The sequence below is a fragment of the Panicum virgatum genome, chromosome 7N, assembly GCF_016808335.1.
Source record: "Panicum virgatum strain AP13 chromosome 7N, P.virgatum_v5, whole genome shotgun sequence".
Taxonomy (NCBI): domain Eukaryota; kingdom Viridiplantae; phylum Streptophyta; class Magnoliopsida; order Poales; family Poaceae; genus Panicum; species Panicum virgatum.
The window spans coordinates 40,964,133-40,986,272 of record NC_053151.1 but is presented as its reverse complement, the minus strand read 5'-3'; the positions used below and the strand labels follow the sequence as shown (position 1 = coordinate 40,986,272).

General features: G+C 45.9%; 2 protein-coding genes and 1 long non-coding RNA gene across 3 annotated transcripts; 1 reads left to right on the top strand and 2 right to left on the bottom strand.

Moving 5' to 3' along the window:
• Nucleotides 1-1,091: 1,091 nt before the first annotated feature.
• LOC120682636 lies at nucleotides 1,092-2,547 on the bottom strand. Its single transcript, XR_005678507.1, has 2 exons — nucleotides 2,170-2,547; nucleotides 1,092-2,060 (listed from the first exon to the last, which is right to left on the bottom strand). It is a non-coding gene; the product is annotated as an uncharacterized LOC120682636 (long non-coding RNA).
• A 2,990-nt stretch (nucleotides 2,548-5,537) lies between these two features.
• Nucleotides 5,538-15,802, top strand: LOC120681942 (mitogen-activated protein kinase kinase kinase YODA-like). The gene is made up of 13 exons (XM_039963632.1): nucleotides 5,538-5,797; nucleotides 6,913-7,680; nucleotides 7,806-8,549; nucleotides 9,567-9,654; nucleotides 9,768-9,830; nucleotides 10,273-10,433; nucleotides 10,536-10,611; nucleotides 11,549-11,608; nucleotides 11,708-11,815; nucleotides 12,802-13,038; nucleotides 13,767-13,855; nucleotides 14,124-14,833; nucleotides 15,340-15,802. The coding sequence occupies exons 2-12, from the start codon at nucleotides 7,136-7,138 to the stop codon at nucleotides 14,635-14,637; spliced, it is 2,685 nt and encodes an 894-aa protein (XP_039819566.1). The 5' UTR covers nucleotides 5,538-5,797; nucleotides 6,913-7,135; the 3' UTR covers nucleotides 14,638-14,833; nucleotides 15,340-15,802.
• Nucleotides 15,803-17,213: 1,411 nt separating this feature from the next.
• Nucleotides 17,214-19,203, bottom strand: LOC120681943 (aquaporin PIP1-2-like). The gene is made up of 4 exons (XM_039963633.1): nucleotides 18,672-19,203; nucleotides 18,274-18,569; nucleotides 18,021-18,161; nucleotides 17,214-17,571 (listed from the first exon to the last, which is right to left on the bottom strand). Exons 1-4 carry the CDS (start codon nucleotides 19,003-19,005, stop codon nucleotides 17,476-17,478), a joined length of 867 nt encoding a protein of 288 aa, XP_039819567.1. The 5' UTR covers nucleotides 19,006-19,203; the 3' UTR covers nucleotides 17,214-17,475.
• Between the last annotated feature and the right edge of the window lie 2,937 nt (nucleotides 19,204-22,140).

Below are 22,140 nucleotides of genomic sequence, written 5' to 3'. Positions count from 1 at the left end.
AAACAAACATAATAGAAGATCAATTAGTAATCTCAACATTTCCTTCAACATATACATTAATATTCCATCTCATTACTACGATGCGGTGCTGCGATCAAGGTGTCATATCCGAGAGCGACTGACGGCGAATCGATCCGATTTAACCTTTGCAAGGTGGACCTAACCAACACGGCATGTATTTGCCCCGTCGGACAATACGAACCAACCATTCCCCTCCCCGCCTCGAACTACAGAACCGCCCCACCTTCATATAGTCAACCGAGCCCTACGAGAGACCACCAAAAGTAAACATATGCATCACAATTCTCCGCGGCCACTTGACTGCCCTAAGGGGTGGGTAGAAGTTCTGTACTTTCGAAACAAAGTAGTATTCGGCTTACCGGTTTCGACTACCTCCTACTCCCGGTATACGGCTAGTACAATTCAAACTCGATCACAGGGCCAGACAACGAACGGTCCTTAATTGACACAGACGGGGCTAGCCTTTCCCCGCCCGGTCTCCATTTTCTTTTCCTTCTCCAACCTATTCCAATATTCCATATACTCAAAATAACGAGATATCCTATATCTCGCGAGTAACCAGAAATCACTCGACTTCTACCGAGATCTTATTAAGCATAGCATTTATATCATCCTATACATACTAGTATAACTCCAGGGAACCTAGGGATCATGCAACTAGAGTTCCAAACAATTCCTAAACCTAATGCACAAGTAATAGAACATATATATGTGTCATAAATTTGAAATAATAGGAAGTGCACCGGGGCTTGTCTGGGATTAACACTAAGTCAGTGTTAGTTAGATGATACTCGCTTGGCGATCATCTGCCTTCGGTCATGCACATTGGGATCCATCCATCCATCTTCTAGATGTATCCACCATTCACCTTCTTGTGGTTCGATTCCGTCAGCACGTGCCTCACATCCATGCGTTGTATATCTAGCGTATCTAAATGATATGCAATGATACGAGTGCATGAATATAAGAAAAACAACACATGATGCAATGCAATGTGACTAATAGAAAAGATATGACTGGATAATTATTTACCGAGTAAACATAACAAACGAGCTTACAAGGCAAATGGGTTGGGGTTGCAATACAAGAATTCATTCAATTTATTTTAGCCTGAAGTGTTTCCTTCAAAAAGTATTACTAAACTTGCTTAGAACGACAAAGCAAATACACAGAGCAAGACGGATAACTAGAGATTTTTATTCAACTAAAAAGCACATAAAACCAAGTGACATGAAAGTAACCCACAATCTGATCTTAGGAATTAACTTCAATTATGCAAGATCAATATGAATTATTGAAATTAATCCTGCAGAAAAAGATTGGCTAGCAACTAATCAAAAGCAGAAACATGACTTACAGCTTTAAACTTGTAACCAAAATTTACCAACATGATATGCTACTGAGAAGGAGTGTAAAAATAATTAACCAACATTTTTTTGATAACATAAAGTATTTATTTTATCCTCAACAAGACAAACTGAACAAAAATAGATTTACACACATGTACATAGCTTTCGGACATGAAATTTTTACAGTGAACTAAACATGCAAAGAATAAGCTACTGCATAAATGTTATAATTTTTCAACATCTAGAACTGTAGATATTAAATAAATAAGTTGAAACTAGCATTATCTATGATTAAATCAATACATCATGAAAATATTAAACAAACAGCAGGTTAAATATTTTTCCTAAGTTCTACATGCCAAATCAAAGCTAATCCAACTGGTTTTACATTTTTACCATTTTTCTACTATTTACTATGCATTTTCAAAGCTTGCAACCACTTAAACTATCATTTAAACTAGAGCAAAAACTATTTAGAAACTGAAGATCAACCTGTAAGGAAAGTTGTAGATCTTAGGACAAGGAATCCAACAAATTTTAGTTTGCATTTTTCTGATTTTTCTATGATTTACTATGATTTTTCAAAGTTTCAGCCAATTATTGCAAAACAACCCTTCGCAGCACTATTCACCTGAGTCATGGACTTCGCAGAAAACACCCTGGGGTTCTTTCTATTGCTGTCTGGAGTCCCTGGTCGCGAAAACAGGGGAGGGGTGAAAGGGGAACGGTGATTCCGGCCATGGGAGGGCTTGCTGGCGGTGAGGGAGGGGTGGAGGAGCGAGAGGAGATCGGCGCGGACCTGTAGGTGGCCTTGGAGCGCGAGGAGGTGGTCCGTGGCGGCGGTTCCACGGCGGGCGGCGGCCGGTAGCGGTACTGTGCTCACTCCGATGAACTCCGGTGGCCGGGGCGGGCGGAGGAGAGGCCAAGGAGCTTCCGGGAGCCGAGGTCAAGCAGTTTTGGGGGTTGGTGGAGGGAGGGATGAGCTCAGTTGACGGCTCGGCGTGGAGGTCGGGCGGCAACCATGGCTCTGCTTTGCTCGTGGCCACGACGGCCATGGCGCGACGCTGGGAGGCGGGGGCAAGCAACGGCACGGCCGGGCGGTGCCGGTGCGTGCGTAGCGGGCGAGCAGCAGCAGCAGAGGAAAGAGGAGGCGGCACGGCATGGCGAGGACGCGCGTCGCGAGCGTGCGCCGTGGCCAATTTGGCCACGGTGACCACGCATGGGAGAGAGGGAGAAGGGAACACGTGTGCTTGATATTTTTGACCCAATTTGAATCTTCAAATCTCGTTTAAGACTCCTAATTGAGGGCTAATTGAGGGGTGTTACACACTCAGACAGGAGTACCCTCTCCTACAAGACAAGAACGAAGGCGCTCAGGAGCAGCAACCACGGACCACGGATCCGGACCCCCGCGGACAAGTCCCGAACCTCCGCGGGCCGGACCTGGGCCTCTACAAGTGGAAGCCGGACCTCCAGGAGGCTTGAGTCATCGAGCCAGCCAAGGGACCCGGACCCAGCACCCTATTCGGGTAGGAGTCCGGAGCCCTCGCAAGCCCCTGTGGGCGCGGCCGCCGACCCCAGGGTCCGGCGCCGCCACGTGTCCCACAGGGCCGACCTCCGGACCTCCGCTCCCCGCTTGGGCAGGGGTCCGGAACCGCCACGTGCCCCTGTGGGCGCAGCCGCCGACCCCCGGGTCCGGTGCCACCACGTGTCCCACAGGCACGAGTCTTCTGCCTGAAGCCAGCCCTCCTGCCACATTAAATGCTGGTGGTTGGGGCGTGCACTGCCAGAGCAGGGCATCGGATACCCACTCACGGGTGGGACAGGCGTGACATGACAACACGGTAAGCCCGCCTATTTCCAAGGCGGCTCGTCTGTTACCGAGGCACGCAGCAGTGTCTCAGCGCCGCGTGCGTGGGCGAAGAGTCATGATGACCAGCTACTAACTGGAGCAACAGTGCACGCTGCTACAGCGGACTGAGTCAGTAGTTCGGCGCTTCATCATGACCTCGACGCCCAGCTGCAGAGGCTAGACTCTACTCCGACAGGACAGCTCAAGACCATGCCTGGTCAGAAGATTCGTACGTTGTAAGATAATATATCGCCGGGTCCACATGTCGGGCCCCCGCTCAGTGTACGTGCTCCCTTTGGTCATATAAAAGGGAGAGCACGCATGGTAGGATAATAGGTTCACACAAACACGAGGCTCCACAAGTTTTCACACATGCGGAGACAGGCATAGCTCCTCCCCCAGGTTGCACACAAGCTCAGGCAATACATCACACAGTGGACGTAGGGTATTACGCTCCGGCGGCCCGAACCACTCTAAATCCTTGTGTGCTTCCGTGTTCTTACGCCTCTAGATCGAGCATTCCTTGACTGCCCCCAAGCTCATCCTACACTTAGGATTAGCCGGGTGCACTACGCCACCCGACTGTGGTGGTTTTCCACTCCACGACACTTACATTATTGAAGACTGCCGCAGAGCGCTCGCTGAGATGGTAATAATTGATGAGATGACATTTAGATCTGTTGAAGGTGAAGGATTCAAAAGGTATTCCAAAGTGCTACAACCAAGGTTTGACCCACCTTCTAGAATCACAGTAGTAAGGGATTGCATGCAACGATATATTGAAGAAAAGCCCAAACTGAAAAAGATTTTGAAGAATAATAGAATCAGCCTAACAATAGACACTTGGACCTCAAATAAAAACTTAAATTATATTTTGTAAAGACTGACAGTGTGTTATTGCAGTTGATCTGGTGATTGAACACAACTCAAAGTTTTCTTGAATAGGACTACTGTAGTGCCTCGGCTGTAAAGCATGCGGCCAAATATTATATTGCTGCAGAGAGCGAGAGCTTCCCATGGCAAATCTTACTATTTTTTTTTGAAAATTAGGGCAGGAGCACTGGCAGATCATGTTAGAAGAAGAAGAAGGCCGAGTCTTACATAGTTGTGATTACATAAAAGCTTTAAAACCTCCGCACGCATGAAAGACAAATGCATAGCTAACTAAGATACATCGGAAACATCAGGGGCACCACACGCCCTAAAACGCAGGTTGACCTCCTCTTTGACGAAGTGCAGCACCGTTGAGGGTTCAGCTTCCTTCCCTTCAAAAACTCTCCTGTTTCTCTCCTTCCATAAGTTCCAGATCTCCTGTTTCTCTCCTTCTATAAGTTCCAGGTCGTGTACATGAGCACGGCTGCTTTTGTTCTTTTTTGCGCTTCTTTTTTGTGCAAATCTTACTATATCTTGGAGGATTTCTATAGAAATTGTACTGTATTTGGCAATGATCTGATATGCTGATTTACTTAAAGTTCGGAGTTTTAGATCGTGACTGTTGATACCCCTTTGTTAGTCTTCTTGATTAGTTTTGCACACGTTGTATGTTAGCAGTAGCAGTGTCGCATAGTGATTACTCCACCAAACCTGCTAAACCGACAAACCAGCCAGCCCAGCCCGCACCGGCCTACTACCAAAAGCTGCCAGCAAACCGTGAAACACCAGCCCGCCCCGGACCAGGAAATTAATCTCGGGCTGGACCAGAAACCAGCCAAACCGGACCATGAACAGGGCGTGGGCGAATTTTACTGCTTGACTTGACATGCTACCCGGGCAGAAACCTGCTTCGTCGTGATGGCCTAGAAAGCCATGCAAGGGGATGCAATGAAATTTGTTAATTCTACTATAATTTCACCATTTAAATGGCAAAAAATCTGTTAAAAAGAATCTAAACATCATGCTTATTTTAGTGGAAGAGAGGCCCAATAGGCCCTTTTGGATCCTCGAGGGTCTTAACTCTAGAGCGGGAAGACAGGAGAGGTTGGATAATGGATATGCACGCAAGCTACCAAATTTTTAAAATAATAAAAGGACCGTTGCTCTCACGCCTCTGCACACGCTACAGTATCATTGCGCGGAATAAATCCTCGAAAGTTTTCCGAAAAGGAACAAATCCCCGAACCCTCGGATCCTATGCACCACCTCAACAGGCGTGTGCCGTGTGCCGTGTGCGTCATGTAAGACAGCGGGGTCCAAGCGAGAGCAGCGCACGGGCGAGCCCTGCCGCAGGGACTCCGAGCCGCAGAAGATCCAGCCACCACCGTCCGCCTCCTTTCTCCTCTCCCTCCTCCGGGGGGCTAGCGCACACGCCTCGCGCTGGTGCTGCGCCGCCTCCTCTCGCAGAGCGAACAAAAGCGCTCGCATTATTCTCAAAAAAAAAAAAAAGCGCTCGCATTCCGCTTCGGTTCCTCTCTCTCTCTCTCTCTCTCTCCCTTTTTTTTTCCCGGGCTCCCATCCCTTTCCGCGTCCCGGCTTCCACTCTGCTCCGCTCCTTTTGCTGCCCGAGCCCCGCGGCACCGCCTCCGGATTCCCTCCGGCTTCTGCTCCGGCGGTTGGATCTCGCCGCAGCTGCGCCCTGGTAAGCTCCCCCTCCCTCCTGTCACTCACGCTGCTGCAATCTCTAAGTTTGGCCTGCTGCTAGCCAGCCTGCCACCGCTAGATGCTGCTGCTTGCGCAGGTTTGGGCTAGTAATGCCGCGGGGGCGGGGCGACCGGTGGATCTGGAGCGCGCGGGTTGTGCTGAGATCTGCGCGGGCTCGCTTGTAGAGGGAATCGCTTGCTCGCTCGCGAAATAGTGCGTGCTGTGTTCGGTGTAGCTCCAGCTGGCTTGGTGGTTGAAGTCATGGTGAATTTCCTTTGGGAGCGTATTGAAGTCAGGGTGAACTAGTGACTGCTGAGTATCGAACTTGAGTGCAGAGGACTGATACACCAGAGAGGTTGACCCTTAGCTCGAGACTTTTCCTCTGGATTGTATTTTTTGGACATACGCTAGCGAGGTTGACCTTGCCTCGCTGCATGCTTTTTTAGAATTCAGTTGCGCTAAGTAGAGTTTTCTCAGCACAGGTTAGGAAAGAGTGGGCAGCTCTATCACGTGTGATGTATTTGTTTTTTGTACTGCGAAGTTAGTGCTGTAGCGTCAAGTGTAACGCCACAAAGTAAAAAATAACAACAACTAAACATAGCACTTCAGGTTAGTTCAGTTGTTAGTCTCTTGGGGTACCTTTTGGTTCTGTGGGAGCGACGTGGCCATTAATTGTGGCCTTGCAGAATCATGAGTTATTGATTTTCTTGTACTGTTTTCTGTTGTTCAATCAAAATATACTTGCTATTTTCAACAGTTTCACCCGAGTGCCATTGATCACGAAACAAAAATAATTTATAACTTTTCTTCTGGAATAAGCATTCAGTGCGGCAAGTAATCCAAACTCCAAAATGCTTCAGACTCCCGGTGCATTTTGCTATGAACATCACAAGTAGTACATATTATGATACGTCTGATCATAATGCTGAATCATATAACACAAAATGTGGAACTGAGAGAAACAAGCTATGCTCTATACAGATACTTCAACTGATTATTGTTAGCATTTATATGTACCTTATTGCTTTACTGTCCTTTCTCTAAGAAAATGCTATGCTAGTTAATGCTGGATTGGCAATTGTGGTTTTAATGATATCTGTTTGTCTATTTCAGCCTTTGAGCCAGAGAAGGTTCACATATATATTTTCCATTGATCGAACTCCTTCAAGTACTGTTCATTGCCAGTGCATTGTGGGAGTCGATGGTACTATACGAGGTCACATGAAAGTCCCATGCATATGCCTTCCGTCTATATTCATAATATGGTAATTGATCAGTTTGGATAGCATTGTAATAAGTAGCTGGTCAGATATACCACAGTTTTTTCATATTCAATATGCCGCCATGGTGGGGTAAGTCATCCTCAAAAGATGTTAAGAAAACCACCAAAGAAAACCTGCTTGATACATTTCATCGCTTGATAAGTCCTAATGAGCAAAAGGGAAGCACAAAATCAAAACGGAATTGCAGACGTGGAAATAATACAGCTGTTGAGAAAGTTTGCAAATCAACAACAGTGTCACGTCCAACTTCACCATCAAAAGAAGTTTCTCGCTGCCAAAGTTTTTCGGTGGATAGGCTACATGCTCAGCCTCTTCCTATTCCTGGAGGATGCCCTCGAGCAACGCGCACAGTTTCTGATGTCATTGAATCAAAGCCCATATTGGAAAAGCGCGGCAAACCACCACTGTTTCTGCCGCTTCCTAAACCTGATCTGCTTCACAGAAGGCCTGGAAACAGTGAGATTGCTTCAGAAATAGTGGTTGCTTCTGTCTCGAGCAACTGTTCTGCTGATAGTGAGGATCATGCAGATTCTCAGCTTCAGAGTCCTGTTGGGAATGATATTGAAAATACAAGGATTTCTTCAAAAAACAAGTCAAGGTATGCTCCTGAGGCCAAAAGTACCACTTCATCGATTTGCAATTCCCACAAACCAGGCCATGCCACATTATTTGTTTGCCTCCTAATCTAACCATGTTCTAAAATTTCCTTTTCTCTTTCTGAAGTAATGTTCGCAAGGAGCACCCTGGTACCATTACTACCAAGATCAAGAAGGAAACGTCCAAGCCAGTTGCTAATGCTTTCCTCAGTAACCATACAATGTCCACATCACCAAGAGGTATTGCTGCTGAAAATAATCAACCAAATGTACAAAACCTCCGTCCGATGGTTTTGGAGAGTGCTCCCAATAGTTTGATGTCAAGTCCTTCAAGAAGTCCAAGACGGATATGTCCTGATCATATTCCAACTGCAGCCTTTTGGGCAGTGAAGCCACATGCAGATGTAACTTTCCTTGGATCTGGTCAGTGCTCCAGTCCAGGTTCAGGGCAAACATCTGGACATAATTCAGTTGGCGGCGATGTGCTTGCCCAGCTGTTTTGGCTGCCCAGCAGGGGTAGTCCAGAGTGTTCTCCAATTCCTAGCCCAAGAATGACGAGTCCTGGCCCTAGTTCTCGTGTGCATAGTGGAAGTGTTTCCCCATTGCATCCAAGGTCTGGAGGAGTGGCACCTGAATCTCCTACAAGTCGGCATGATGATGGAAAGAAGAAGCAAACCCATAAATTGCCCCTTCCACCATTGAGCATCTCGAACAGTTCGTTTTTTCCCAACAACTCCACACCAACTAGTCCTATTTCAGTACCCCGGAGCCCTGGAAGAACAGAGAATCCATCAAGTCCAGCATCACGATGGAAGAAGGGCAAGCTGATTGGTCGTGGGACATTTGGTCATGTATATGTTGGCTTCAACAGGTATGTGTTTCGCAATGTATGAACCCCAAGTGTGCAGTTTGACTTTCTATAAGTATGTTTTAGACATATTTACAAGTTCTTTAGGATCCTTGTGTTAGACACAATTTACTCTATTCTAAGCTAGCTCCTGGGATATCTCTGAGGAGCTAGCTTTGGATAGGAGCACTTGGAGACTAGCTATCAACGTGCCTGAACCATGACTTTTGTGTCTTTTGGGTTTCATCTCTAGCCTACCCCAACTCGCTTGGGACAAAAGGCTTTGTTGTTGTTGTTGTTGTTGTTGTTGTAATATCCAACTACTCTGAAATTTCTTCTTATGAATGGAGTTATATAATTGATCTTAATGTGCCCTGTTTTTTTCCCTTGATGAGCTGGAAACTACCCTTCTATTATTGGTTTATGTTTGAGGAGTAGAAATTTGTTTTTCTTCCATGTTATAGGATTCCTAGAGGAGACAGGGTATCCCTGCCTCATCTAGTGTATGCTGCACTTTACAAATCCCGAAGGGCTATGCACCTTGTTCTCTAAGTTTAAGAGAGGGTGTTCATGTTGTGCTCTTTGATCATCGTGCAAAGCACCAGTAACTTTATTGAGGCAGCAACAGCAAACAGTGGCATGTAGCCATCTCGTAATTCCCAAAATTAACCATCAAATATAAAAGAACCGTGTCACTATATTGCCTGCATAAAACTTGTGGGTGCTAATCATAATTGTTGGCATTATTAACACTCTTAGCAATGCGAGTCGAGAACTAAATGAGTACTCATGTTGATGGTAACTTTCCATATGATCATAGGCCATTGAAAATTATAGGTCCTATTGTTGTGTTAAAGAAGACCTTATGGTCCAAATAAGGCCAAGAGAAGTTAGTGTTCTGGAATTATTGATCATTATTTAGGATACTGTCTATGTGTCCATTGATATTATACAATTTCCATTTGAGTGTTTTCAAATCATGCTTCAGTTTGCATAACCTTTGTTTTGTTTGCCCTATTTTGATATAATTGTCTGTATCAGTGATAGCGGCGAAATGTGTGCGATGAAAGAGGTTACCCTATTCTTGGATGATCCTAAATCGAAGGAGAGTGCAAAACAATTGGGGCAGGTATTGTGTTTTCAAATGTGTTTTGCACCGACTACTAAAAAATTAGTTTGTATGTTGTTGTGTTTAATTTCCTAAATTATTTTTATCTGTTTTCCCCCTTCTTTGTTTAACAGGAAATATCACTCTTGAGCCGCTTGCAGCATCCAAATATTGTACAATATTATGGATCAGAAACGGTACAAACTGTTTTCTTCAATTACTTTCTATTTACACTTGGTATTTGCTTGCTTTCTTAAAATGCCTCTACTGTTCCTGTAATTTCAGAAGTTCTGTCTGTAATATAGTGTTTCTCAATTTTGTACTCTTTCCTTCGTCAAGGGTTAGGGATGCAAGTTAGATAATTTCTGGGTCATTGGGTCGACCCAAAAAGTTGATAAAATGAACTAGAATGGCATTATGTGTAAATAATTTGGGGGGAGAAATGAACTAGAGTGGCATGCCATCATAATTAATTAGCTGACCCAAAAAATACCATTGGGTACCCACTTGCATCCTTAGCAAGGGTGCTAAGAGCCTAAGAAAGTTCACGACAGCATGTCGAATTTCATTAATAGGGTTGTGCATGCATTAGTTTCAATTTTGGGCATGAATTTATATCTTATGTTTGTCCAAGATCAGGTTGATGATAAACTTTACATATACTTGGAGTATGTGTCTGGTGGATCCATACATAAACTTCTACAAGAGTATGGACAGCTTGGTGAACCAGCAATACGCAGCTACACTCATCAGATACTTTCAGGCTTAGCATATTTGCATGCTAAGAACACAGTCCACAGGTATCATTTCTGTTTGATTGTCATTTTTTTTTGGGTTGCACATATCCGTAAGTGTCATGTATTTTGACTTTTGCTTTTATGGCTGCTCTTTACAATTTGTAGGGACATCAAAGGTGCAAACATACTAGTAGATCCAAGTGGCCGTGTTAAGCTTGCAGACTTTGGGATGGCGAAACATGTAAGTTTCCAAGCCATTTTGCTATGGTAAAAGTGAGTTAACCAAGATTCTAGAGAAACATAAGTTAACCAGTCTGATGTTTTTTTTTTTCAGATAGAAAGATGGATTTGCAATCCATATATTTATTTTTCCTTTTACTTTTTTTTATCTGTACACGTAAGTCATGGCCACTTCAAATAGATCAACCGCTTCGAAAATATATATCCATATGAAAGTAATTTTTGCTGCCGTTAACATCATTTCTGCTCTGATCTGTGGTTCGGGTGCCACAAGCATACTGCTTTGGCCAAGATAAATGACATTTTTGACATTGAACTGCTATTCGAAACCAAACATGGGAAACCAATTTCTGGTGTAATATTAGTTGAATGCTCATTCTCTGCTACAGAAAAGACATCATTTTACCACTGTAATGTTCAGCTCCCACTCTAAAAAAAAGTTCAGCCCCAGTCTAAGATGTTAGGTTCTGATTATGTACACCATGCCCTCAGTGCCACTGATAGCATGTCCAAGCTCCGCTGCAGTATACGTTGCATCTCTGTGCTAGTATGGTATAGTGCTATGAGTATGTGACACACCACTCTGGCAAAGTTGGCACTGTTTGGACCAGGATAGGGAGTGGGTTCTGAATTCTGATACAACCTGGTATGGTGGTGGATATTTGGTTGAGTGGCAGGAAGTTGGGAAACAATAAGGATCCAATGATTGGAATGTGTGAGAAGGAGGAGTATTTTGAGATATGGAAATTTAACCAATAAAATAGTTGGAACCCGCCTCCCCCACCCAATTGGTAGTGGCTTTCTTTCGGAAGAGGGAGAAAGATAATACGAATATTTACTTGCTAGTGGCCTTTTTGAAACATAACAAATCCTTACTCCCCAACTTATTTTATTTTTTATCTCATGCTTCTTCTTTTTTTTACATTTTTTTCTCCCAGATCAACGGGCAGCATTGTCCTTTCTCATTTAAGGGTAGTCCATACTGGATGGCTCCAGAGGTATTGCTGAAAATCTATCTCTTTGTTTGTATTTTGTGAATTCCATGTGTATCTTATTGTAGTTTCTGTAAACAAAATTCATATGTAACACAAATGCAGGTTATAAAAAATTCTAATGGATGCAACCTTGCGGTTGACATATGGAGTTTAGGATGCACTGTCCTAGAAATGGCTACCTCGAAGCCACCGTGGAGCCAGTATGAAGGGGTCAGTATGACTTCGAAAATACAATTGTTATTTGTTCTATATTATGGATGGCTAGTAATCAGTATGATTACCGCATTTACTGTCTCACTTCACTACTGCAGTACATCACTACATCAGTATTAGCCCATGTTTGTTAGGACGTAGCTGCTTCCTTCTGGGCATATCTGTAGTCTTTACTTTTGAGTTTCATTGATACCTTTATTTGCTTCAAAAGATAGTCACAACAGAGTAAGATTTACTTGCTCACTATCTACTGTTTGTTTAGGACAAAAGCCTAAGGACCTGTTTGGTTCTGCTTCCTTGTAGAAAGTGATTCTCTTAGAAGTCATTCTGTGACTGAAAATGATTTTCTAAGTTAAATTTTAAGGAGAAAGTGATTGTCTGCAGGAAGTGAATCAGAAGAAGCTAGTTTTTTTTAATACAGTTCCCAGCCCCTTAATTCATCTCATCGCAGAATCATTCTAGAATCACTTCACACAATCAGCCTGGGAGTAGCTTTGTGAGCTTTGGCAATCAGGCCCTAACATGGTATAGCATGACCTGTTTAGAACTGCAGCTTCTAGTGCATTTCATGTAGTTCAAGCACTCAGTTGATATGGAAAGTTTCCGTATTCTTGAAAAAAAGTATGGACAACTTATGTGCTGTGAACAAGTGTATTATGCTAGATAAGCCATACTCTTGCATGCATTTCCTGCTGCTTAATAACCATATTGGTTCAAGGTAATGTGCGATTCCCAATGTTTTGATTGGAAATGGAAATCATAATCAGGAAAATTCTGACTTCATCCAGAAGCACCACTGGCCCGCCAACAGCCCCCCTCCCCCCAAAGAAAAAAAAAAGAATTTCTCACCTGAAAGTGGAACATCCAAGCTCATCTACCTTTATGATGTTTATATGTACTATTAGACTTCTACTGATTGGTAACTAGAATTGAAGAAATCATAAATGCAATTCAGTGAATATTTCAGTTCTATTTGCCAACAGATTGCTGCAGTGTTCAAGATTGGGAACAGCAAGGAACTTCCATCAATACCAGATCACCTTTCAGAGCATTGCAAGGACTTCATTAGGAAGTGTCTGCAGCGTGACCCATCTCAACGTCCAACATCAGCTGAGCTTTTGCAACATCCATTCATACAAAATGGAATTTCACTTGAGAAATCTGTTGCTCTTAATCCTTTGGAACATTTGGCTGCCATATCCTGTAGACCAAAACCCAAGGTACCACCTGAATACTACTATTCTCATTTTATTCTTCATCTGAGAACTGCGTATCTACTCAGACTAAAAAAATTATGTATTTACCTTCAGCGAATTTCATATGTTTCTGCAATTACGCACGTCAGAAATTGATATGTTAGTCTCTTTAGAACTTTTTGATTTTTTCTGCTGTATCAATTGCTATCGAACTGTACTCCTATTCTTTATTTTTTTGGGCATCAAGAAGCAATTAAATTCTAATCAAGATGGTGAATATCCTTGGTACCCGGCAAGTCTCAATGGTAGCAGGGAGTTGGATTAGAGAAAATGAAGGGGAGGAGAAACATGACCCAACTTACTGAGAACGACACAGTTGATAAAGGTAGTAGGGTAACAGGTGCTGATATTTATAGCGCATTGGAGTGCAGATTGGAGCTCAGTTTGGTGATGCTTTGCTGAGTTTTGGCATTTTTCTTGTTGAGTATCTGTTACCACTGGAAATATGCTACCACAGGATATAATGGGGATATATGGCAGAGGATAATTCATATGACAGTGTCATTTTAGGGATATGAAATGTTACAAGGACATTTAGAAAAAGTTCCTTGTTAACTTAGGTCAACTCAAGTACTACCTTTGTTGAATTCCTGAGTCTTAAATTTATTCGAAACTTACCTACCATGGACAGTTAGATTTTGTTTCATTTAACACTCTTGTGGCCTGATCACCTTTTTCCACTTGATTGCCAGGTGTCCATGCAGACAAGAAATACCTCCTTAGGCTTGGAGGGTCAGACTATTTACCAGAGAAGGGGTGTAAAACTATCGTCAAAACACAGGTATATCCTACATCCTGCTCAGTTAAGTAGATATGCACATATCAATAATGTGTCCAAACAGTGTTTCAGCAAGATAGTTACTATGTGGTAACCAAGAATCACAACATTAGATATCCAACTAGAACCAAGTTAGCTGTAAAAGTGTTCCATAAGCGAATTGCAGCTACTCAACTTATGTTTATGCATGAATCCAGTCAAAAAAGAAAAGAAAAACTATGTATGCATGCACACACCTGTGACCTGTCCTCTGATTCTTATCTGCTTGCAGTGATATCCATATAAGAAGCAATATATCCTGTCCAGTTTCTCCATGTGGAAGCCCCCTGCTAAAGTCGAGGTCTCCCCAACACACAAGTGGCAGAATGTCACCCTCTCCTATTTCAAGCCCTAGAACTACTTCAGGCACTTCCACACCCCTATCTGGTGGTAATGGTGCTATTCCATTCAACCACCTAAGGTATGCAACCTACTGCAGTGAGGGATTTGGGACCACATCTAGAGGCCCAGATGATCTCTTCCCCAACCGGCATAAAGATCCTATCCTTGGGCAATTCACTCAGTCACATCAAGTCTCACAGGGACCTCGGGAAAGAGTAGTATCTGAAGCTGATATTCTGAGCCCTCAATTTGGAAAGAGACTTGGAAATGTTTTTGATTTGCGTGAAAGGCTATCCCCTTCTGAACATTTTACTCGTCATGCCTTTATGGATCATGTGGAGCTAAATCCTTCATTTAACCTAACGTCTGGCTCTCTAAACCTTGGACTCAAGCATGGTAAATAACTATCGAGTGTAAAAAGCAGGGTGGCATTTTTTGGAGTTTGTTACCGTAACAGGTGGTTTTTGGCTGCTATGACCATTCAATTGCTGGAATTGTATCATAGTATCAGAATTCAGAAAGATTGACAATTTCTTTAGAAGCCAATGGTTGCAATGGATGGGATCGTTGTTGACATCAATGCAATTCAAGTCAACAAAGGTATGCCCCTTCTGTGAATCTCACAGCTGTTTTATTATTGCATTCAGTTAGATAGAGTCAAACTGTTCTACCATACTTGCAATTTCAGTATTATTCCATGCTAGCTGCTGGGGCCATGTCTGGTGCCAAAGCAACATAATTATAAACGTTTTCTCCTTGGCTTGTAAGTCCTTGCTAGTTGCTAGGGCCATGTCTGGTGTCAGAACAACATAATTCTAAATGTTTGGCCCTTGCCTTGCAGAATCCTTTGAACATTTTCACTGTGTGAATGAAACGAAAAACTATTTCAGATCTGACAGTTGAAGTAGATGCTTGTATTTGTTTGCCATCGTTTTATGCATGGTTCCTTATGGCCTTGCACCTGTTCATCTTTATCCCTAGTTTTTAGCCTCTATAGCTTTGAACCTGCTTTGCATTTCAGCCTTAGCTGATTGAATATGATAATATTTTACACCTGAACTTGTTTTTTATTATACTCCTTTCTAATATTGTTCATTGGATCGCAGATTCCGCCCATTCCTATCAGGCCAAACAACTTGCCTTAGCATACTACAACCAGCATGCTAACAAGTGTCAATGATGGGACTGTATATTAGATTCCCAGACTGAATCACTGAAGGACCCAAAGCAGTAACTCACCATTTGTATACCCCTCACCCTAATATGTACCCTATTTTTTCTATTTTTTCCCTTGGCATCCTGATGCCAATGTATAGAAATCTCAACGAAGAGCCTAGATTTTGCACAGGAAAAACAGTTGAGCTATTCAGCAATCAGTCTTCCCCCCATCCTTTGGTCCTTCACAGTTACATATCTCACCCGTGGCTGGAGCTGATGCAGCTAGTCTGACTTAGCACTGATAAATGTATTTTGTAGCGGTACTTAACTAATGAGCCATTTCATTGACTGCACGCCTGTACAATCTACTCGTAATGTTAATGTATACAAGGAATCCGTTCCCGAACTAAATGCATGTAGTCATATGCAATGCATGCCGTCAATGCTCTATTGCTCTCACATGAGCTTTCTTCATTTATGTTGGTGTTGTGGTTCTGAAAGTTGCCTTTGAGCACTGCGTTATGCACATTTTTCTGCTGCTTGACCGCAGAAACGAAGTTATCTCGTCCTATAAAAGGTATCAAGTGATTTGCGGTCAACTGTTATTTGTGTTTGGAATCCGTAGATATTCGTCAGAATTTCTGCCCGTTGCATGAAATCCAATCATGTATGCCCTTGTTCGTTCAATCAAAAAGGAAATAAATAAATAAATCCCGCTCAATCAAAAAGGAAATAAATAAATAAATAAATCCAATCGTGTACCTGGCATACCCTAGGTTGCTACCAAGGCGATGGTCCCACCCCCTCCCCCCTGGCGATCTGGTCCCGATCGCCCGCCCTGGCCCTGGTCCCCTCTTCGCGGACGGTGGTCCGTGGCTGGTGCCGGCACGCCGGCTCTGTAGCCATGGCGCCGCTCCACTCCTACCTTGGATGCTCCGGAGCTGGGGCCAATCTGACCCGGTCGCCTCGGTACTCTTGAGGACCACGAGAGGTATAAAACAAACAGCCGTAGCGGCTTGGCGTGGCCTGTGAAACTTCCATCAGCCATGAGGAGTTGAGGACACTTCGCTCACTCTGCCTGCGTCGAGGCACAGGGCACAGCTGAAGCAGAACGGCCTGCTCACAGGCACCTGCTCCATGCCCTCTCGATCCGGTAACCTGGCTCGAGCCGCCTTGCCCCGTTGGCCGTTGCTCCGTCCGTCGCCTCCCCGCTCATGAACGACACCAACCCTAGGCGGCTGAGAGAAACAATCAGCACGACAGGTGCCACGGTGTAGCCGCGCTGGGTTTTGTAGCGTTGCGCCGGGACGGGAAGGACCAGCCAGGGCACGGCAGGCACCTACAGTCCCACACCCCTCGCTGGCACGGATGCCGCCGATGTGGGGATGACTCGTCGTTGTCCTTTTCACCGGCACCAACCCAGTTCGCTTCAACCACAATCTGCTCAGTCGTGTTTGGTTAGAAACCATCATTTTTTTCACCGAGCAATCTTTTATACATGACGTATTAAACAAAGTCTATTTGCAAAAAAATTTCACAGATAAATATAAATTTACGAGTCTTACGAGCCGAATCTAATGAGTCTAATTAGTCCATGATTAGATACAGTAATGCTACAGTACTATGATCTAATCATTCTCTAATCGTACGATCAAATGTCTCATTAGATGCAGTAAATGCTACAGTACCATGGTTGCGGAGGTGATTTTGTTGTTAGACTTTATTTAATACCTCTAACTAGTGGTCAAAGTTGCGAAAAATTTCACCAAATTTTTTTCACACTCAAACCAAACACGGCCAGCCACATTGCAGAACGGATGGATGGGACTTGGAACATGGAACCCTTGGCCATCTCATAACTTAAATCTTCACATGACACTAGCGGCGTATTACACAATTGGGTACTGAAATTAAGTCCGGGGTTCAGATAAACATAGTGCAGTACATCAAACTTGAAGAGAAATGAAACTCCACAGCGACACAGTAGGGATTGGAGAATGGAGACGACCACCCCATCCGAAGCAAGCTTTGCCTGTCAGGACTGGCACCTCACAGCAGAACACAGCAGCAGCAGCAGCAGCAGCTTAGGACCTGCTCTTGAACGGGATCGCCCTGATGATCACCTGGTGGTAGATGGCCGCCAGGGCGGCGCCGATGAAGGGGCCGACCCAGAAGATCCACTGCAAGGCAGGAAGGAAGGGTTGGGGGGTCAGCGCTCTGAATTTTTTCAGGCTAAATGAAAGAAGCTTAGCATGCGAGGTGTGGATGATGCAGGTCGTTGTCCTAGCAGGTAGTGGTTGCTTGCTGCAATTAAGCAGGCCTCTCGGCATTTCCCACCGGACAGGGGCAGGTTTAAATAATGAACAGATGTCTGTGAGCTTATCCAATTGTTTTTGAACCTTTTGAAATCAACTACTGAATGATTTCTAGTGGCAGTTGGCTACTGTAAACATACTTCATCTGGAGTTTTGTAAAGTTCAGTCTGATTAGCTGATGTAATCAGACTGACTTGACAATTTAATTTCTAGAGTTCACAAGTCTTCATCAGTTTGTCAGATCAGACCCTTCATCTTACTTCAAGCCAAAACAAAAAAAGAGCTAAATAACTTTGCAGATCGACTTCACTTACGTGGTCATCCCAGGCATGGTCCCTGTTGTAGATGATGGCAGCGCCAAGGCTCCTTGCCGGGTTGATGCCGGTGCCGGTGATGGGGATGGTGGCCAGGTGGACCAGGAACACGGCGAACCCAATTGGGAGGGGAGCAAGGATCTGTTTCATCCCACAAAGAAACCATCGGTCAGCATGCCAGGCTTCGAATCTTATCTTTGACACCACGGACAAGCAAATAGGTAAAGTGTTGCTAGCTTGGATGAACACTCACCGGGACGTGGGAGTCCCTGGCGTTCCTCTTGGCGTCGGTGGCGGAGAAGACGGTGTAGACGAGGATGAAGGTGCCGACGATCTCAGCGCCGAGGCCGTCGCCCTTGGTGTAGCCGGGCGCGACGACGTTGGCGCCGCCGCCGTTGCCCATGTACAGCCCCTGCTGGAAGCCCTTGACGACGCCGGCGCCGCAGATGGCGCCCAGGCACTGCATGACCATGTAGAAGATGGCCCTGGTGAGCGACAGCTTCCTCGCCAGGAACAGGCCGAAGGTCACCGCCGGGTTGATGTGGCCGCCTGCGGATTCGAGAGCAGAAAAGAACCCGTCAGCAGCTAGCACGACGGCGCCGGCGAGAAGCAGAGGAGGAAACAGAGAAGCAGAGTCGGGTGGTACGGTACCGGAGATGCCGGCGGTGCAGTAGACGAGGGCGAAGATCATGCCGCCGAAGGACCAGGCGATGCCCTGGATGCCGACGGTGGCGCACTTGGATTGGGACTTGCTGACGCCCATCACGGTGAGGATGCTGATGTAGAGGAAGAGGAAGGTGGCGACGAACTCGGCGATGCCGGCGCGGTAGAAGGACCAGGACTTGAGCTCCCCGGGCTCGAAGAGCGGCGCCGGCGGGGGCTCCTTGTAGTCCTTGTCATCGGTGCCTTGCGCCGCCGTGCCGATGGGCTGGCGCTCGGAGAACTTGTTGGCGCCCAGGCGGACGTCCTCCTCCTTCCCCTCCATGCCTGCCTTGCTTCTCGCAGCAACCGGAGCCTAAAGATAGTTAGCTGAGAAGCAAAGCTGAGATGGTCTGGTGCTCTGTGAGGGCTGAGCTGCAGCGAGAGTGAAGAGTCTTATAGCGGGCGGCAATGGTGGCGAGAAGGTGGTTCTGGAAGGAGTGGGAGCATCGGGTGAGGTGTGGTGACGACGAGGACGGCGGTGGGGACGGTGACAGGGAGGAGGAGCGGGATGGTTGTTGGCTTGCGGCATCGCCGCTCGCCTGGTGTTATCTGCAAATAGTTGAGGCTCAATTAACATTTCTGGAAATCAGAAACGCTGGGCTTAGAGATAATTCAGAAACACTACTCAGCAGTTGCGCACTAGTCAAGTCAATGGAGATCCCAATCATTGAGCCACAACCAGGATTATGTGAACTTATTATCAAGTACCACTAGCTAAACCATTCTGCTTGTGGCTCTGACACTGTACTTAGTTGTGAGTTTGCAAGGTAATTTTTTACACAAAAGCTTTAGTTTTTTTTTTGTGAACTACGTGAATCTGCTTATGCTTCACTTGAATGAGAAACGAAGTAAATATATTTTCCCCCTTGCCTCCTTAGTCAAAATAATCTTATTTAGATTCTTGCTTGATGACCTTTGGCTGCAATCTTTATAGCCCTTTTATCTCGCCAAGCACGTACAAAGGGTACGATGAGGAGGAGAATAAAGCAGGACGTACACGCACTATTAGAAAGGGCACCAGGAGGGTTCGTTTGCTCAGTTCTGCGATTAGCGCTTTCCTGTCCTTTTTGTCACTACCTCTATGAAGCTATTTCTCTCAACAGTCCTTTTTTTCTTTTTGCCGCCCTTGGTATGCTGTTATCGGCCTATCGCATTTTCTATACAAAAGATTAAGCGAAAAGGAGGGGGCAAATAAAATAAGACACAATTACTTTAAGCTAATGGCGTATTTTTCTCCACCACGAGGGACGGCTCCACAACACAATTGCTGTTGTGGACGTCATTGTGTTCGGCTGTTCTCAGTACTGAACACAATTTTCTTTCTAAGGTAAGGACTAATCGTGACTCTGAATTTGGGGCGGTGATGTAACGTGAACCTAATCGCTAGGCTTGGCCAATAATTTTGTTCCCTACGGGCAAAAATCATGTGCATCTCAGGTGTTGGAGAGCCAGTATCCACCGGCAGAGTGTAAAAAGGCAGAGCAACCCAAACGTCCTTGCTACTACTTGTTGGCTGTACATCAGTACACATTGCAAAGTACTTGGTCAGTTGTAACTCTGATAAAAGCTGTGTAAAAATTTACTCTACCTATTTTTTTGAAGAAAAAATTTACTGTACCTTAAGAAAAGAACAAGAGCCTCTCGGCCTGCAAACCGTGCAGCTCCTCCGTTCAGGGTCTGCAGCGATGGTATCCACGGGGAGTTGGGGTTGGGTGGGGTGGGGGGGGGGGGGGGGTTGGCTGAGTGTGAAGATGGCAGAATCTTTCCTACACATTGGACAGAACGTGGCGAGGAGAAAAACCACTTGGGCCCTGTTCGTTTGGCTGGTGCCGGAGGCTGCCGCTGGAGTGGTATGAGAGAAAAACACTGTTGACTGGCTGGTACTGGAGACTGTTGCTGCTGGAGTGGTGTGAGAGGAAAATACTGCTGGCTGGCTGGAGGCCGCTGGAGCATAACAGGGTCTCGGAAGAAAGAAAAGGTGACCTCATCCATGTCATTGGAGCGTCCAGTAAAGCTCTCGCCCTCCAGAATCTCCATGTGTCAAGAGCCTGAGCAGAGACCGTTGGACGAAGAGAGCCGCGCGGCCTGCTGCCTTCCCTTGCACAGTGACACAGGCCGCAGTGTTTCCACGCCGGGGCACGGCGGATTGGCTGGTCCAGTGAGTCCATGCCATGAGGCCATCAGGCAGGCCACCATCACCCCCTCCTCCCCCGTCTTCTCCCCCAACGTTCGTCCGGGCTGGCCGTATCCTCCTCCTCCTCCTCGTGGCGTCACCCCCCGCGCCGGCCGTCGCACCCGCGCCACAAGTTGCCGCGCCAGCTCATCATTCTACCGGCCAGGTCCAATCAGGGGGCGGCGGCGCGGCCTGCTACGCGAGCCGCGTGTGTGGCGCTCGTACGTTGCAGCTGGCGGCAAGCGGACGTTGCTTTCGGACGGTTCGGGGTTTTTTTTTTTCTAAGCTCCTGGCTATAATCCGGCCCTGCGTGACCTAATCGCGCAATGATTGGTCGGTTAGTCCAGGGAGCTAGAGCTTAGCAGAGGATGGCGAGCCAGCTCGTTAACAAAAGCGGAGGATTGCGAGCTCGCTCGTAAACAAAGCTATCCGAAAAGATTGTTGAGCATTGAGCATTGAGCAGTTGAGCTTCGCCTCAACTCAACCACCGTAAGGTCGAAGTCGAAGACCATCTTCTTCTTTTTTGTTTTGGTGCTGCTGTTTTGTTTTCCTTTTTTTTTAAGCTGGGAGGATGAGCTTGTTTATTGTATCGAATATCGATCTCGTTGCTGTTGCTGGTCGCGGCAAGCAGCCTTCGATAATTCATGGCTGGTGAAAGGAATGTTTTTTTTCCTTCCTGCGTACTACTAGTAATGAAACGGAGGCGTCTGGTGATGCAGGATCAGCAATTCAGCATCCTGGTGATATACCATGAATTTGATATGGCACGTCGTCGTCCTTATCCGGATAGCGCGAATCATGAAGCATGTGCCGGACAACTCAGCGCTGCCTGCCCCCCGGCCCCACGTCTCGGCCTCTGTCCCTCTCCGGCTCTCCCTGTCGCTCGCGACACACGAGAGCCACGGACGCATATGCCCCGTCCCGCCGCCGCCAAGAACTCAGCAACCATGCAAGGGTGAGCCCGCCCACAGCCCGGGCGACACGTGTACACGTAGCCGCCCATGCAACGGTGTTCCTGGACGTGTTTGCCGCGCCTGCCTCCTTGCCTCTCGAAGTCTCCAGCCTTCTTCTCTTACTTTTTTTCCCCCCTTCCCTTCTCTAGTTCTCTTCGAGAGCGAGGCACGCGATTCACGACGCAAAACCGGGTGCGCTTGCCGGCGAATGGGCAAGGCAAGGCCTCCAACTTGGAGGAGCTCGCCTTACACTTGGTGGCGGTATATTTGGAAACGTTGCGTATTTGGATCA

Excerpts from the sequence above, each read along its gene's own strand:
- LOC120681942 (XM_039963632.1), top strand. The coding sequence starts at position 7,136 with ATGCCGCCATGGTGGGGTAAGTCATCCTCAAAAGATGTTAAGAAAACC. Across the intron at positions 10,612-11,548 it reads ACTTTGGGATGGCGAAACAT|ATCAACGGGCAGCATTGTCC; the intron begins GTAAGTTTCCAA and ends TTTTTCTCCCAG. Across the intron at positions 11,609-11,707 it reads CATACTGGATGGCTCCAGAG|GTTATAAAAAATTCTAATGG; the intron begins GTATTGCTGAAA and ends ACACAAATGCAG.
- LOC120681943 (XM_039963633.1), bottom strand. The coding sequence starts at position 19,005 with ATGGAGGGGAAGGAGGAGGACGTCCGCCTGGGCGCCAACAAGTTCTCC. Across the intron at positions 18,570-18,671 it reads CTGCACCGCCGGCATCTCCG|GCGGCCACATCAACCCGGCG; the intron begins GTACCGTACCAC and ends TCGAATCCGCAG. Across the intron at positions 18,162-18,273 it reads CCAGGGACTCCCACGTCCCG|ATCCTTGCTCCCCTCCCAAT; the intron begins GTGAGTGTTCAT and ends GGGATGAAACAG.